Source organism: Dendrobium catenatum, unplaced genomic scaffold (assembly GCF_001605985.2).
Source record: "Dendrobium catenatum unplaced genomic scaffold, ASM160598v2 fragScaff_scaffold_1056, whole genome shotgun sequence".
NCBI lineage: Eukaryota > Viridiplantae > Streptophyta > Magnoliopsida > Asparagales > Orchidaceae > Dendrobium > Dendrobium catenatum.
In genome coordinates this window covers 7,221,417-7,239,832 of record NW_021319518.1, presented here as the reverse complement: position 1 = coordinate 7,239,832, position 18,416 = coordinate 7,221,417, and the positions used below count along the sequence as shown (strand labels likewise).

At 37.6% G+C, this 18,416-nt stretch overlaps 1 protein-coding gene across 2 annotated transcripts in view; it reads left to right on the top strand.

The window, feature by feature from the left end:
• Positions 1-1,828: 1,828 nt before the first annotated feature.
• The window catches only part of LOC110103391 (protein PAT1 homolog 2), a 26,003-nt gene continuing 9,415 nt past the window's right edge, over positions 1,829-18,416 (top strand). Inside the window, exons 1-2 of one of the 2 annotated variants that reach the window (XM_028698186.1) lie at positions 1,829-2,341; positions 2,852-2,988. In XM_028698186.1, the coding sequence (XP_028554019.1) occupies positions 2,257-2,341; positions 2,852-2,988 (222 nt within the window). In that variant the 5' untranslated portion in view covers positions 1,829-2,256. The remainder of the gene's footprint in view (positions 2,342-2,851; positions 2,989-18,416) is intronic. The other variant, XM_020832083.2, reaches the window with a different exon arrangement.

Here is an 18,416-nt window from a genome sequence, read left to right as displayed (position 1 = left end):
GTTTATCGATAAATTATTCTGTGTGGACACTGGATGCCGTCCGGAGGTCAATCAAAATGTGTCACGTCACTTTTTTGCTCGATATTGGTGCTCGATACTAGGTGATGTGACACGTTCTAGTTTACTTCTGGATTGGCCGTTTACGAAGGATTGTGGTCATTTATGAAGGAATGAAAAAAAAAAAAAAACTCTTGGTTTTTAGTAGAATGTCAAAAGTACAATTTTGAGTACAAATGACTTGATGTCACATATCTATCTTCTGATCTCATATTTAAATATAAGTTATGATTAGGTTCATAGCTATAAAAAGCTATATGAAATAGAAAGTATACAGTATATTTTAATAGATTCTTCCTACAAATTTATAGAAAATATGTAGCCAAGAATACGAGAAACTTTATATTCTTTTGTGGTAGAAATCTCCACTACTATATGTTGTTAATTACTTGAAATCTCGATCTCAATGAAGTTGCCCACTTGATCAGATACAATCAGCCGATTTGCTGGGTGATGTTGCCTACTTGATTATAGTAAGTGTTGGCAAGTTCTTCATAACTATGATAACTATGATGAGTTTAATGTAATTCTGACTATTTTTCGATGAATCTGATGAGTTCAATATAATCTCAATGGATTCATTATGACTCTGACAAGTTCCGCAGATAAGTTCAATATGATTCTAACTATTTTACGATGACTCTGATGAGTTCGACATAATCTCAACGGATTCATTTTGACTCTTACAAGTTTCGCATGATTTCGATAAGGTCACATCGACTCTAATAATTTTAATATTATTTTGATGTGTTCACTATGACTCTTTGTGTGCCAAGTGAGCCAAATATTATTCTGCCAAATTTACCATTTTGACCATTCTAATCTAGTTGAGTTTTCTCAACTCTTGCTAACTTTACTTGAAGCTAGTCCTCAAGATATTTTAATGCAAAAAATATTAAAATTTTCACCTTTTAATTACACTAAAAAAACCCCATAAAATTAAACAAATTCTCAAAATAAATAATGAATAATAAATGCCCTATTCATTTCCATAGCAATTAAATAAATAATAATATATATATAATATAAAATTTATCTCAACAAATTTTTTTATTCATTTTCTATTTAATCGAATATAGGATATTCTTTAAATAAATTTGTTACTAGAGGACAGAAGTATATTCCTTTGTTTGTGTGCTGTGTGGGCCCGTGGTTAATCATCTCTCCAGTTGCAGCCTCCAAATTTCTTCCTACCCCACATAATCATTTAGTTTTGACTAAACATAACTTAAATATTTTTTTATTAGCACATAATTAAAGATTATTTAGAGGCTATTTAGTTTGAAGTGGTTGTGAAGTAAATATATTCCATCAGTGTTAAAAATATTGATATTTGATTCGATGAAAATGGAATGGAGAGTAAAATAAAAGGAATGCAAAATTAAATTTTAAAGTAAAATAAACTCGTTCAATTTTGAACGAAAATTGATTTCATTGCAAGTAATCTCTTTTGCTGCTGACCACCACCACCACTGCAGACTTCTGACGACACTGGTCATCACCACCATCTAAGAATTTCATGTCATATTTATTTTATTTTAAAATAAACAAAAAATATACATATGTATTTATTTTACATTTATCTAAATAACAATAAAATATTTTTTATGATGCATTATTGTTACATTATATTCATTTTTTTTTTCAGCAATTTAAATAATCCCAAAATATTTCTGTCTATTTTTATGAATAATAATTTTATTTAAGATTATGAATTAACGAGCATGATAAATTTCTTAGAAGGAAAAACTTCTCTACGTGCTGATCGGTGAGATGGTTAGAAAAGCTACACAATGGAAGAGATGGTTATAAAAGCTACAATGGTTATAAAAGCTACAATGGAAGAGAGAGAGAGAAGATAAAAAGAAGCAAACTTTCTCTTTGTTTTGCAATGATCTCTTTCCATCTCTCTCCTCTTACCGGCAATAAATCCTCCGATCTCCGGCTCTTGAATCCTTCTGCGTTTCTCTGTACTCCATACGGGAAATCGGCGAGTGAGACGAGCGTTTTGTGCATCTCTCTTTCTAGGCAGTATGTTCTGTGTACGCGGCTCTCAGAGCTCAAGTGCAGGATGCTCTCGGCCCTAAAATCGGAAGAGCGCCGCTGAGCTCGTAACATCGCTGTATTTTACTTTTTTTGGTGATTTGACTGTTACTGTTTAAGCTAAGCGGCGGTGGAGTTGGTGGGAGAGGGGTTTAGATGAGAAGAGTTGACGGGGTGGGTGGGGTTTTCGGAAGCCCTAACCACGATGGGGATCTCAAGGAGTTTGGTGATGCAGCCCCAGGTTAGTTCGTCTCTTATGCTTGTTCTGATCTGTAATTTCTTGTTTTAGCTGCTCTGTTTCTTTGAAACTTGTTTCTGGTATGGCTTGGTCATCGAGCTGCTGTGCTGATAGTGGATACGAATTTAATGGGTTCCTTGATTAGCTGGGGAGTGCATTTGTGGCTATTGCTCTGCGGAGTTGGTAGTTATCATGAGTTTGCACTGGATGCTGTTATTTCTGCCTTTTTTTGTTTCTTATGTGATGTATTGTGGTGGGATGCCATCAGACTTGCAAAGTGCTTCTTTTTTGCTAAATTTAAATAATTTGCTGATATGCGTGCATCTGAGTTCTGACCATTTGATCTTATTATGGTGCCAAGTCAATTTTACGTCCATGTTTATTAACAGGCTCTTCTACTTTTAGTTTCCTGTAGTGTTACACAAATAGCTTAAGCATGGTTTGGAATCCAAAAAATTCTTCACGTTAATATTGGTTCTAATCTGCCAAAATTTACTGTCTAATTTTCTGCAGGTAAAGATCCTCGTTTTGATGCTTCACAATATGCATTTTTTGGCCAGGATGTTTTAGGAGAAGTTGATGATTCCGCACTAATTGGGAATCTTGCTGATGATGAATATACTTTTTCTTCTTTAGGAGATGGAGAAGAGGTAACTGTCTATCCGAGAGAAGCCACTTTTATGGCTGCTAAGTTTGATAAAATGGACTTCAATCACAATTTGATATAAATTGATTTTTTCATATTAATTTAAGTATGTTGAATATGCTTCTTCCATCACAGTCTTAGAGAAGCATTTATTTTTGGTTGTTTTCTATAGTTTCTTAATACATTTTGTGCTTTCATATTTACATCTTGTACGACCGTTGTTTTTTTATTATATAACATCTGGAAACGATTACATGATCATCTATTCCTCTTATATTCATATGTATACGTCTGATATATGTGTGTGTATATATATCGACATCAAAACTAATTCAATAAAGAAGAACCCAAGATTCATATATATATATATATAAAGAACAGTCAAATAAACATCTGATTTGAGCTTAAAGTACTTGTACATTGATGTTCTATAATATGCATATTGAAGAAATGAGAAGATTTTGAGCTCTTTGTATATTGGATCTTGAATTGCATTACTTAATGAGGCCTTGGAACATTTGAGGGTTGCTTGTGTCTTGGCTTAGTTTCAAAAGAAGTCATTTCCTAATTAGGGTGCATTTAGCTAAGTGATATAGTTGTGAGGTCTTGGCCCATTTGCATGCCATATATATTGGATTGAGTTTTTGACATGCTATCATGTATCTCATTGCACTTCTCAACCTTAGTGTGCTTGATAATTAAGGGCTATATTTGAAATTGCAAAAGCATGGTATTGAGACATCCTCTTTCCTAATCAATGAGATCTAGTAAGAATATTATCTAAGCTAATGACTATATTGACCTTTTGTAAATTTTAGTTTTCTATTACATTAAATTTTATACTAACCTTTATCTTACTTCACTGTCAATTTAATTTTTTATTGCAAATATATTTATTTTGAATCTTATAACCTACACTGTTTTATTTAAATTGCATCATTAATTAAATCTTTATTAACTCAATTAATATACGATATAATTACTTCATATGATGATGCAAGCATAAGCTCTATGCTAATTTATTGCTGGATGTTATAGGGTAGGGTTTCCAATACAATTAGAATGATATTATACACATTGATGACACAGGATAACTTGAATTTGCATATTAAAGACCACTAATTGTGCAAATTAAGAAATACAAGTCTCATGCTAATATAAGGAGATTACTTCCTCTGGAATTAGGTCACTGCATTATTACCATATTTAAAGGTGAAGAATTTCTTAAGTTATTATTCTTATTAAAAAATGATACTACATCTACACACACACAGACACACACACACATGTTTAATAAAGGAAATAACTATCTTAATTTTTTCTAAAATTAGGAAACAAAATCATAGGAAAAGATCATAATCAATCTCTCCTTTTATTCCTTAAGGTACTTTCTTAAAATAAATTATCTAACTTTGACTTTCAAATATTTACTACTCTCCCTCAAGCTAGAGAATATATATCATATAATCCAAGAGAAAATGATCAAAATGGTTTCTTAATTCTTTAGCAATGATCAAAATAATCTCCAATTATCTTGAGGGACTATTTTGGTCCCTCAACTTTTTAGATCATTTTGGTCCTATCATCCAAACTAATGGATGCTAGATTTAATGGCGTTAAAATTAGGAATATTTTAGATATTTTTAAATTAAACTATTTATCAAATATAATTTTCAAAGTAATTATAAGTTTTCAAGCGAATTACCATTCCCTCTATTTATTAGATATATTGTTCATCCCATTTGTTAGCTATAGTTGAATTTTTTCAATCAGATTTGATTAAAGATAATTTTATTAATTATTTGTTTAATAAGAAAAATTAATAGTATTTTTATTTATAATTTTAAAAATTTTAGTCATATTTTATAAATTATGCAACAACAACATCAAGCCTTTATCCTGTTATGTGGGGTCGGCTACATGAATCCTTTTTCTCCATTGTGTCTTGTTATGAGTCAAATTATCATTTTAAATCTAATAAAGAAAGGTCATTTCTAATATTTTCTAACCAAGTCTTTTTATATCTATCTATACTTTTCTTAATATTAGTCAAATCTAATAGATCTACTTTCCTAACTCGATCATTGGAGGATCGTCGTTTTATGTGACCAAAAAATTTAAGGTGACTCTCTCTAATCTTATCTTCCATTGGAGTTGCTCTAACATTTTCACGTATACGCTCATTTCATATCTTGTATCTAAGAGTAAAGTCACTCATCCACTTGAGCATCCTTATATCTGCAATACTTAACTTAATATTATGCTTCTCTTTTAATGACCAACATTCTACACCATAAATCATTGCATGTCTCACCACCATCTTATAGAATTTTCCCTTAAGTTTGAGAGGGACTTTTTTATCACACAACAAGCCCGATGCATTCCTCCACTTCAACCATCTAAGTTGAATTCTACTAATAATATTCCCATCTATTTTAACATCACTCTAAAAAATAGACCAAAGATAACTAAAACTTATACTCTTATTAATGACTTAATCGCCCAAAGTCATAATCCTCCAATTAGATCTATTATTACTAAAATTACACCTCATATATTCAGTTTTAAATCTATTCAAATGAAAGCCTTTAGACTCTAAGGTTGACCTCCATAATTCAAGTTTTCCTTCAACTCCCTCTATAGTCTTATCAACAAGAAAAATATCATCAGCAAAAAACATACATCAGGATACAACCTCTTACAAATATCTAGTGAGAACAACCATGACTAAAGCAAAAAGATATGGGCTTAAGGCTGATCCTTGATGTAAACCAACTAAAATAGGAAAATACTTGGTCAAACCACCTTGTATTTGAACACAAGTAGCAGTTCGTGCAGACATATCCTTAATGACTTGAATATAAGCATTATTAACCCCTTTTTTTTCTAGAACTCTCCATGGCACTTTTCTTGGAACTTTATCATATGCTTTCTCTAAATCAATAAATTTCATATGTAGATCCTCCTTATTCTCTTTATACTTCTTCATAAAATCTTTATTTTCATTTAGGATGCTAAGATCATTAAAATCAATCGCATTCTCGCAATCTTCATTGAAAAATTTAGCAAAATATCTCATCCACCTTTGTTGAATATCATGTTCTAATAAAAACTCTTTTTTATCATCATTCTTAATATACTTCACTTGAACTAAATCTTTACTACTCAAATCTTTTTGTTTGAGTAACTTATACATATATTTTTGCCCTCCTTAGTATATAATCTATTATATGAATCATTAAAAGCTAAAATTTTTGCATCGTATATTGCTTTCTTAGATTCCTTATGGACCTCTTTTTATCTTCATGAATTTTTAGAATTTTTACATCTAAACTAATTTTTATAACAAATCTTTTTATTTTTTATCTTTTCTTACATATTTTGATTCCAACACCAACTATTTTTACTATTATGAGATTTTCTTTTTGATACTCCAAGGACATCTTTTGCAACATTCTTAATATCACTAGCTATTTTTTCCCACATAACATTAGCTTCCTCATGCACAAAAAAATCTTAAGATGTAGAATATTGCTCTAAAAAAATATTTTTAAATACCCCCATCTAATTTTAGAACAACATTTTACTTTATTTTTTTTATTTTCTGCCCATTCATCTTAAAGTCCAAAACTAATAAGAGATGTTGGATACATAAGCTTTCACACGAAATAACTTTACAATCTTTACAATCTAAAAGTTCTATTTTTTTTATAAGAAAATAATTAATTTGAGTTTTACTATATCCACTCTTATAAGTGATGAGATGTTCATCTATTTTTTTAAATAAGATATTAGCAATTACAAAATTATAAGGTAAAGAAAAATCTAATATGATTTTATCACCTTTATTAGGTGCTCCAAACCCATAGCCATCATGAATGGTAGGTTTGTGACTAAAATGAAATTTTAACAATATTTTTATGAAAACTATAATTTAAAGTTATGATCGATGTAGGATCTAGGCAGGGATTCGACGCCCTTGCGGGATCAATGTTTGGATTGGACTACGGTGCGGGATTGACGCTAGGGTATAAATGCGCTGCGGGATCGACACTGTGGTTCGACTGCACTGCAATATTAATGCTGGGATTTGACGCTGAGGTTGGAATCTGGTGATTGAACCTGAGGGTTCAATTCGCTGGAGAGTTCAAAGCTTCGTTGCTGGGTTTTCGATGCAAGGCAGCTTTGTTCATAGTTCTTTGTTTTTTATTTTGCTTAATTTTGTTATTCCTATTATAGCCTTCTGCCATCTCCCCACCATTCGGCATGATATTATTTTTTCCATTAATTATAACATTGGGATCAAAATGATCACATTTTAAAGAGTTAAGTGATTAAAATAGTCCCTTAATATAATAAGGGATCATTTTAGTCCTTAAAAAGTTAAGCGATGATTTTGGTCCTTTTCTTTATAATCCAAGTTTGCAAATTAAGTCTTCAAAGTTAGGTCTAGGTAGAGTTTTGATTATGATGTCTGCAGTTTGTTGTTTTGTAGGGATTTATTCTAATTTAACAGACTCTCTAGTCACCTTCTCTGTGATGAAGTGTCTATCAATTTTAATGTGCTTAGTTTTGTCATGGTGCATTAGATTGTTAGCTATGTTGATAGTTGCCTGATTATCACACATCATTGTAATAAGAAATGAACTCATTTTTCATACTTCACTAAGAATCCTTTTTATTCAAATCCCTTCACAAATTCTATGTGCCAGTGCTCTATACTTGGCTTTTGCACTATTTGTTGCTACCACTGATTGCTTCTTACTCAATGTAACAAAATTATCCTAGAAAAAAGAGTAGTACCCAGAAATTCACTGTTTGTCAATGATATTTCCTATCCAATTTGCATATGAATACACTTCAGTGTCACGATTCTTCAGTGTCACGATTCTCTATTTTTCTGAAGAATAGGACTTTTCTGGGTGTCATCTTCAAGTATCTAAGAATCCTGTAGACTGCTTAGATGCATTCCTTTGTAGGATTGTGCATGAATTGACTTAACAATACTCACTGCATAATCAATATCTGGCGAAGTGTGTGAAAGATAGATTAGACGTTTAACATGTCTCTGATATCTCCCACTATCTACATGTGTACTTTCTTTTTCGATGTCAAGTTTCCTTTGACTATTTATAGGAGTATCAATAGGTTTCCATCGCATACTAGCCTTCTTAAGAAGATCCAGAATAGATTTCTTTTGAGAAGCAACAAAACTCTTTCTTGATCTAGCCACTTCTATTCCAAGAAAATATTTAAGATTTTTAAGATCTTTAACTTCAAACTCTTCTATCAAATACTTCTTTAAATTCTGTAATTCTTCCACCATTCCCAGATGGAATAATATCATTGACATACACTATCAATATAGCAATTTTCCCAAAATGAGATTTCTTGACAAACAGAGTATGATCAGCTTGATTATGTATGTAGCCTAACTATGATGCTCCAAAATCCAAATAGGAAAAATTGTATCTTTTTTATCTTCTAATTAACTACCAGGGCTGCTAATTTTATTTTATATTAATCAAAATAGCAAAAGCATTTGTATATCATTGTTAACCTCTGTGTAAAGCACCAAAAAAAAAAAAAAAACAGAACAAACCTCGTATCCCTTAAATCCCGCACCTCGGGCTGTCGAAGGATCCCCGAAATCCTGCGAGCTGCTCTGATCTACGATCAAATCCCGCAAATCCCGTTGTGCTCGCATCTCATCCCGGGATTTCTGCGTGAAACCTACGACACCAGCCCCGATCGTTACCCCCTTCGCCTCTATAAAATGTGACCGAAGTCCCCGCTCTTCCCACGGCTCCTTCCACGCTCGACTTCTTCCTCTCTCGCTCTCTGCTTCTCCACCCAAAATCCACGATCGCTGCAGCTCTTCCTCCCGATCCCGACGACTTCCACGACACTCCTCACACGGAGCTCTCCCGATCGCCTTCTCTGTGCCGAACCTCCAGTCGGCCGAGCCATTCTCCCTGTGCCGACACCAAAGCTGAACCCCGATCAGAGCTCTCCAACTCGATTCCTTCCTCCTCCCTCCTCCGATCTCCACCCAGCTGCCGATTTACCCTCTCCACCTCCTCGCCTCTTATAACCGACGCCAATCCATCTCTCCCGTCGGCCAACACAGAGAGAAAGAGAGAGAGAAATTGAGAGAGAGACAGAGAGATAGAGACTTTCTCCTTACCTTGACCGATTCTCCATATCCCCTCATACCCGACACTTGCTGGAGCCGAATCCCAAAATCACTTCCCTATACCTGCAGCCCTTTAGTGCCGAGCTCTTCCTTATCTCGCCAAGCTCTAACCGAAGGCTTTGATAGAGCCTTCATTGTGTCCGAACTACAAGAACCCGAGCCCAGGTCCTCTGCCCTAGTTATTTGCCCGAGCACTTTCCATTTTGATTTATGTAGTCACTCTCTATCTAGACTAATTAATTATAGCTAATTTATATTGGTTATAATTAATTACTCATTAGTTAAAGTCAATTAGTATTAGTTATAATTATTTATGGTTAATTATAATTAATATTAATTACGATTTGTTATGTTAAAGATAACTATAGCTATAATTAGTTATTATTTAACTATAATTAATTAGAATTAGTTATAAATATTTATAATTAATTCTAAATAAATATATGCAATATATTCTCATTGATTATAATTTATTATAATTAATTGTAGTTAGTAATTACTAACTATAATTAATTTTAGTTGATTATAATTGATTATTGCTCTCGATCCACGAGCATCCGTCGCCGACCCGGAAGGTATAAACTCCTAAACCCTAAAACTCCGAGAACCCGTTTCAACACATTCGTCGAGACAAAACGACCACCTATACACGCTTTTCTTAGCGAGGTGGGAGGGAGTGCGTCACGACGCTTGCGACGAAGCGGGTAATCACCCAAATTCCTTCTTCGAAGTTCGTACGCCATGGAAACCTCGCCTATACACGCTTTTCTTAGCGTGGTGGGAAAGACCCAGTTTTCCGTAGTTTTCCCCTAAACGGGGGAGACGCCGGAAGGTTGTCAAAATTTCGGGTGAACGCAATGCTACATTTGGATCTCGTTTGAACTCAAGAGAACAGTTTGGGACTTGGACTTGATTGCACTCGAATACATGCAAGAACGATGAAGGACTTATACTTGGACCTTTGAACAATATCTAAGTGACTTAAATAAACTTGAATCCAATAAAAAATGTGCAAATGATAAAGAACTTGAACTTGCAAGAATAGCAGGGGACTCGAATGAAGGGGGGAGGCTCTTCTTAAGCCTAAACTGTATTTGGACTAGAACTTGAAATTGAGCTGCACTTGAACTGAATTTGAATAAAGACTTGGACATACAAAAATGACTACAAGAACTCAAACTTTGACTATAGGCAAGAGAACTCGAAGAAGACTTGGAAAATATAAGACTTGAATTTGAACACTCATGCAAATTTTGAACTCAAAGAAATTACAATATACTCAAACTTGGCAGTGGATCATATTTGATTTGAACTGAGCTCAAACCTGAATTTGACATGAACCACATTGGACTTGATATTAAACATTCAAACTCAAATTACTTGAACAAAATTGTGATGAGTACAGAAGCTCGCACACAGTCGATGTTTCTCAAGTGAAAATAAACATTAGACTCCAACAAATGACAACGATCAATAAAATGAAGTTTCTCATAAAGATCAAGGGTCCTCATGTAAATGTCGACTAGCAACAATACAAAGATCTTCAAACAAGTAGCCCCTTCGATCATTTAAATGTATTCAAAACAATGTCATGCATTCAAATAAGAATTTATGCAATGAGTCCCTTACACTTGTGAGAGTCATGTGGATTAGAATAAAGACATTGAGGATACTATCAAGTTCCTTACACTGGCTATAAATCAACTTTAAAGGCCAAGAACTCACAAGTGGGAATTTGGTTGTAAATAACAAGGAGATTGTGATGTTATGATATGGGAGCTATTAAAGCCTACGAGATCATTCACAAAATCAAATATGTAGGAATCATCATCTCAATTGAATGGTTATCATATAAAAGCTCCAATGGGTGTTGTAGTTGACCCCTAAAAGCTACTCCAACAAAAGTGCAAATCTTCCATCCACAATAATGAACTTGACAGAAGCTTGTAGTATCTTGAGGATACATGCAACAATTGTTAGAAGATTTGAAGAATGCATAAGCAAATACACCAATTGTAACGAACATATGCATGTGCAGCGATGAAAATCAACGATGAATAATAAATGCTACAACACATTTGCAATCAGTGGTTATGAAATACATTGATCCACTGCAAGCAAAGATTGAAGATATGCAGTGGATGTAGGCTCCTACGAGTTATCGTAGAAGATCCGTTGTATGCCAAACATGATATTCACAAGCAAAATATAAAAGGGCTACGATAAATACCAAATCCTACGAGCTGCTAAAGGAGGCCCATCATACATTCAACTCGATATCTGTGAGCAAATGCTAAAGATCTGCAATACATACATTCTCTTTACAAATTAGGATGTATGTATAATATGCCACTTATGGGTAGATGTAAAAGGACTTCAGTAAATGCAGTATCCTGAAGTTAATTTCAGCCTATAAATGAAGACATCTACCTACCTAAATGTAGCAGTTACGGATGTACTGAAAAGATCAAAGATCATAACAAAATGCATGGAGAATACAACAAGTGCGAGCTCCTACGACAGGCAGAGAATTAGTATAGTCGGCAACTATTGACCCGCAAAACGAAAACAACAAATAGTGCATCGAGCAGTACTACCTGTACGATAGCGAGGAGAAAGTCTATTCGCAGATAGCTGGCTACGAGCAAATAACCCAACACACACAAAAACAACACGAATCTGCAACATTCGTAACACAGCACGACACGAAGGCGTCCTACTACACAGCACACAACACACGCACGCTGCCTCGTCAATTCTGTATACCACTAGTGACACTAAAAAGTGGGTAAAATGCATCATAAACGCCGCAAGGGCCCCAGGCAGAGCGTGTTATTGGTACAGCACGTACGTCTAGGATGCTGCGGCGGTGCTGACATGAATTCTTGTTCGGATTCAACCCGATCCTACCATATAAACGGATAAAATGAGTCGACAAGGTGTTCGAACTCTTCAAACAATACACAAAATATATTTGTAAACTTCATATTCAGGTCCTCAAGAGCCTACTTAACTCAAGAGAATTACAATTATCAAAGGGCAAAGACCTACGAAACCCATCCTCTGTCGACGGACCCAGACAGAGTTGACAAGTGTTCGATCCATAAAAGAAATGACCTCCAAACACCCCGATGATAGGCCGTGTTGAATGCAGATCTCAACCGAGGGGTTTCCCAAATTTTTCAATGCTCCAAATCCAACCAAAGTTCCAAAGCTACCACCCATACCATAAAATAATCTCAAAACATCCAAAATTCCAAAAAACTCAAAAAATTCCCAAAACAAAAATATTAAATTGAAATATCCATCCGTACTTTAAAGCAAAAATCCATCACCCTCCGCAACAGTTTGTCAGGGTGGATCAAATCAAAATACTCTAGCTCACAAAGAGCAAATGCCTAGTCGAAAATATTCACTAGGATCCATTCTCAAACAATCTATTGCCAGTAAGGACGTGGTACGTGTCCTCTAACCGGCAGTTTCGCCGCCATGGCCATCGCAGGTAAACGGTTATGACGACCGGGCCCTCTGAACCGAGTGTTTTGCCGCCAAATGGCACACAGATAACGGTTATGGCCAGAGCTTATCGCTCCTTATGGCGTTAAATCCTTGAGATATGAATCAATAGGATATGATCGATGAGGGCACAAAGCCCTCTGTTAGCTAAGGTGGATTCAAATTGTCCCCTTAGAGACAAAACATTCACCCGGTCTACAAGGCCCTTGGAAACCGAAGCAACCACTGCTGCCGCCGACAAGGATCCTTCTGTCAGGTTGGCTCGACTACCTCCTCTGACTAAGTAGACCAGGGCATGATGCCGCGGACGACGAACCATGGATCTGATCGGGTCCATCATCCATTCCCGCCACCATCCAGCTTTAAGTGAAGATGGTGAAATTTTACTTTTTCTAATATATCAAACTTTCCAAATCCATTTCCAACTTTCCAAACCAAATCCAACTAAACCCAATCCAAATTATTTCACCAAATAACCCCATGCTGCTACTATATGCCAGATAACACGTATATTCTAGCGTATCTGATTAGACTAGCCTTAATCAAAGTTCTCTCTCTGATTGAGAGGGTAATTACTATAGGGGCTTGCGCCTATAGGAAAACCAGAACTCAGATCATAAAGTCCTCAAAAATGAGGGCGAAATCTCTAGGGTAGTGTCTTATCTACAAACCATCTGGCCTTCCAAAAATTTACCTCGGAACTTAGTTCGTTAAAACTCCCTCGCCGATAAGATAAGCGAGCGAGGACGGAGCCTCGGAGCGAGATTTTCGAGCCCACATAATGAGGGAATGGGCGAAAGATTCTCTGGGGGAGGTAGTGGATCCTGATTGACAGGTGGGTGCAACCCACATTTTCATAATCCCACTCAGTGGTCGGAGGAAATATAGGGATGGAGCCTAACTGAGACAGGCAAGTTATGGGGTGGTGATCTTGGGACAGGAAAAGATCTGAGTCAAGCAGCTTGGGATCTTGCGAATGGGCGTGGGATGAGGCTACAGGAGAGATCAGGGTGGTAAGTAGGACTTCCTACCGCCTGAAATGTGGGATAGCACGGATGTCATTGCTGGGCATTCGAAGTGGCTACACGACCGCTTTGGTGAAACCTAGCGTGAACTGGGGGAATCCGAATGGTGATCGGAGTTGATTGTTGGGAGGGGAAGAGGGTGAAGCTAAACAGTGGGGAAGCCCATAGGATGTCCATTGACTGGAAGTGTCCACTTCAGGCCATTAGGATCAAACTTAGGCGAAAATCAAAATATCCATTAGAGAGTGAAGGAGGAGGATTTCCTTGTCGAGCTGCACTTTTGAGCCTGGAGGACGCAGGATGAGGGGAGGAGTAACTCATTCCCACGTTGTTCAGCCGTCATTGCAGGAATTCGAGGAATGGTGTTCCAACCTCCGGTGGGAAACTAACCACCTGACAGAGGAGCAGGAGCATCGAGATTATCCTGGAAAGATTGGAGTGTATCTCTGATCAGTGTGTAGGCCTATTACTTACAGGATACTCTCAGGAGCGAGTGGAAAATATGAGATTGAGAAGCGCTGCTGAGGAGACAGTGCTGAGAGGAGGATCATCGGCCCAGTGTACCTGTTTCATTCTAGTCCAGTTTTGCATTGGTAAGAAGAAGGATAGGAGTTTGGAGGTTTTCTGTTAGACTATGAGCTCTCAATCAAGGAGAGGCTGTGCCTCGATACACTGTTTACTATTCCTGTTATTGACGAGTTAAGTGGTGGGTGCCATGCTCATGGTAGCAGCCTTGTTCACCAGTCTGATCTGAAGTTCAGGCTAGCACCAGATAGGATGAGGAAGGAAGATTGCCGAAAGACAGCCTTAGGACTCATGTAGGGTCATTACGGTTTCTGGGTGATTTGCCTTTTGGCCCTCACCAACAGCGACCTGCCGACATTCCAGGCCTCTGATAACCGGATCTTGCAACCACACCTCGCAGGTTTCTGTTAGTATTTTTTGAATGACTTCTAATCTATAGCAGGACTGAGGAGATACCCTGAGAGTGGTGGGGGTGGGCTGAGGATGCATCAAAACTGAAGCCAACTTCAGCAGTGTGACTATCGCGTCAGGCACGTGGTGGATTACCCTGGGTGACATGTGAACCTAGAAAGGGAGGTGCTGAAGGTATGCAAGGATCCCAGTTCTAAGATTGAGGCAGATTGCCATGACCTCAACCCAAGAGGCCTTGAATGGGGCTCAAAGGGTCACTTTTTGGGCTATTTAGGCTACTAAGGAGGATTCATCTGAGGAGGAAACAAGCACCATAGCGGTGACCATGACAGACGCAGTTGAAGGAAATGGACAACTTTTAATGGGGTGAAAGATTCAAGGTCCTTTGAGAGAAACTGAAGAAGGCCATTCGCACGACAGTGAGTGCCGATGCTGTGCTCTGCCGGACTTCAAGCCAGGTGTTGTGGATGAGGACAGATGCTTCATGCTATGGATTGGAGCATGTGTGATAGCATCGAACAATGCCAAGATCTGTATATTCAGGTATACTGTCCAGTCAGCGGGCTCCGACTAGTAAGTCTGTTATGAGAGAGAGCTGACGGCTATTGTCACCATCCAGAAGTGGAGACCTTACTTATGGGCACCAGCATTTTATTGGTCAGATGGTCTACACTGACAAAGGAGCTAAAGTCTGTTAGCATTGCAGAGATGGTCACAGAGGAGCACCGAAGTATAGGAGTTGTCCAAGCTGCGGATCGTGATTATTTAATGAGATGCCCTGTACCCTGACCGGGACTAGAGTGAATTAAGGCAGCTCAGGATGCTTATCACCTGTATGAAATTGCGGAAGCTCCAAAGGGAGCTTATATGTACATACTGATAGATGGGAGCCCATCAAAGAGGAAAGCATTCAGATGAGGACTAAGGAAAATCAAAGAAAGATGTTTATCAGAGGGAACAAGCCACCCGCACTCGTGTGAGAGAGACGTCTATCAAGGGAAAAAAAGTGAAAGTTATATCCGAAGTCTTCCATCACATCACACACGCTACAACGAGTTCAGGAGTGCCATAGAGGCATCAGAGTTCAAAAACTAAGTCGATTACGCTGCGGAATTACTGGAAGGATGAGGAAAGATGAGAAGAGTGGTAGAAAGTGTGATCATCTAGCCAGCGAGCAAGTCCTGACAAATGGCACACAGAGAATTACTACAGTCTCTGGCCCTACCAGAAAGTTTGGGAGAATACTATGGACTTTCATTATGGCTCCCAAAACAGAAGCTACATAGTTAATACTGTAGTGTTGACATGGTGGGGTCTCAGGCTAGCAATATGCTCATTTATCCCTTAAGACACCCGTACAAGCGTTCATAGCAGCAGAATTTGTGGTGGAGAATGTCCGCTGCATGGGTCCCAAGCATCATTCTGATAGGAAAGGATTCCTAGCCATTTTGGAGGACTATTCGACAGGTGAACAGTATTAAGGAGCAAAAGCCTACCATCCACAACTGATGGCCAAACGAGGTAAGTGATAGGAGCTCTGAGACATCTTGAGGTTGTTCGTGTCTGAAACCCACCAAAAAGCATTGGCCAAATGGCTAGCTGGCAGAATACTGGGTAGCAATATCCTCCTTTCACTCGGCGACAAGATACACATTTTAAGGTGTATATGGAGGACCCCACATTTGGTACACTAAGTCATAGTAGAACTCAGTATCGCAGTGGATCCATTTGAAGGAAAAGATCAGCGTGTTGGAGAGCTCAAGAGCATTTACTAAGCTCAGCAACTTAGAAGAAGCTAGGCGGACGCAAAAGAAGATATAGCACTCAAATTCCTTGCATTACCTTTTGCTTTGTTTTTGCAAATGGCGTCATGTAATATAGGCCATCATCTACCGAAGATCATGGAGATCATGATTACTCATTGATTTGTCGAGAGTTTCATCTCCTTGGGATGACGTTTTTTAGTAGTGGTCATTACATAAATGCTGTACCGACCGTCTATTGTCGTTCCTTGGAAAGAAGACAATTGAAGTTGCCATCCTGCTTGTAACAATAGTATTAGGTATCTCTATTTCGTACTAGATGCTCCAAGGGTTGCATTCCAAGGTCTCTTAGGAACTTACAGGCTCCTTGTGGCCATAACCATTGCCACATTCCAAAGCCCACCATTGGGGAGCATTCAATAGCACGGAAAAATACACTGCAATAGGGAGTGAGCAGTAACAAAAAGGTTGCCAAATTATTCTTCATTTTTCCAACATAACCAAGAATGGCCACCAGATCCGGCAATAACCAAAACAGCAGGTTATGATAAAAGTCCCAATTAGTTGCCTTCAATAAGGCTATTGGAAAAACTTCCTATCAAATGATGAAAAGATGCTTAGTTTCAGCCAAGGACAATAAAGAAAACAAGCATTGTCTTTCAATCACAGATCTCCTTTAAGTAGATGGGAGGTCTCCTTCTTCGTCTTTTGGACTCGTCCTACTAATATTTTTGGGTTTAGCGATTTTCATATCTGTCAGTTCCAGTGTAAAGGATGAGGGAAGGACATTAATTTAACAGGTGTGAAGGATTACAAAATCCCCTCTTCGGTGGGTCTGCCTCCGCTTTTTCCTTTTGCCTTTGGACCTGTCAACTCTTTCTCCCTTTCCTAGATAATTGGTTAGATCAATTGGTCCAAGGAATTTCAATTGAGGTTTCTTGATTTAGTTAAGATATTTATGGATTCTAACATCAGATCAATCACATTTGACTACTTTATCTGTCCCATCTGTTCGAATTGTTCAACGAAGAAGGTTGTCTTGGTGGTCCATATGCTGTTATCATATCAAACAGCTAGAAGGTGTTCCGTTGAGTTACGGCAGTGCTTTTGGATTCAATTATTCAATATCAGTTCTTGTGGTAGATATTTGCGCGCGGGTGTTTCATATGATGCTAGAGGGAATTAAAAGAGATAGTCATCAAAACCATCTTGCGGGATTCTTGAATTATAAGGATGAACTTTGATTTAGAATCTTTTCAAAACCTCTATATAATCTGCCGTTAACATCAGGTAACAGAGTGCGATACATAAATACCCTTCCGGGTCCCAAATAACTGAGGGGCGGTATCCATGTGTTCAATCGTGGCTGAGTTTAATTTCTCCATCGAATAGAGACTTTGAAATTGTGTGGATATAAGCAGAGTATCTGCTCAGATTGGTATTCATGTAATTTGTGTTTCGGTGCTGCTCACTGCCTCGCTCGTTGGCTTAGGCTCAAGCGTATTTCAGTACTACCGGTTTGTGCGTTTGGAGGATGCGGTACCAAGGAGACTTAAAGCTGGATTGCTAGAGATATTTTTTATTTAGCAACAAGTGATTTATCCTAATGGTGTACTTCCTTCGTCTTGTGCCCAGGTACGATTTCCTATTTGATGTCGGCCTCTCTTTTAAATTTAAACATGAAATCCATGGCCCATAGATCTCTCGCTTGTATGGCTGGTTTGGAGGTGTCCTGATCTGACATTGTCTGTCGGTGTTATTGGTTGTGTTCAGCTGTCTTGGAGTAAGCACATTGCAGGCAATCAGCTTTCAAGTGACCAATTTTTGGCATCAATGAAAGCATGAATGAAGAGAGGGATAACTTCTGCGTGGGGTCGTCTATTCCGAGTTTGTGTGGGGGGCGTCTCGTTGGTTGGAAGGATCTTCTCCGATCGCATTGTGGTGGGTGGGAGGGGGTCCAAACAATGTCTCCTCCATAACTCTTGGAAGGAAGTTT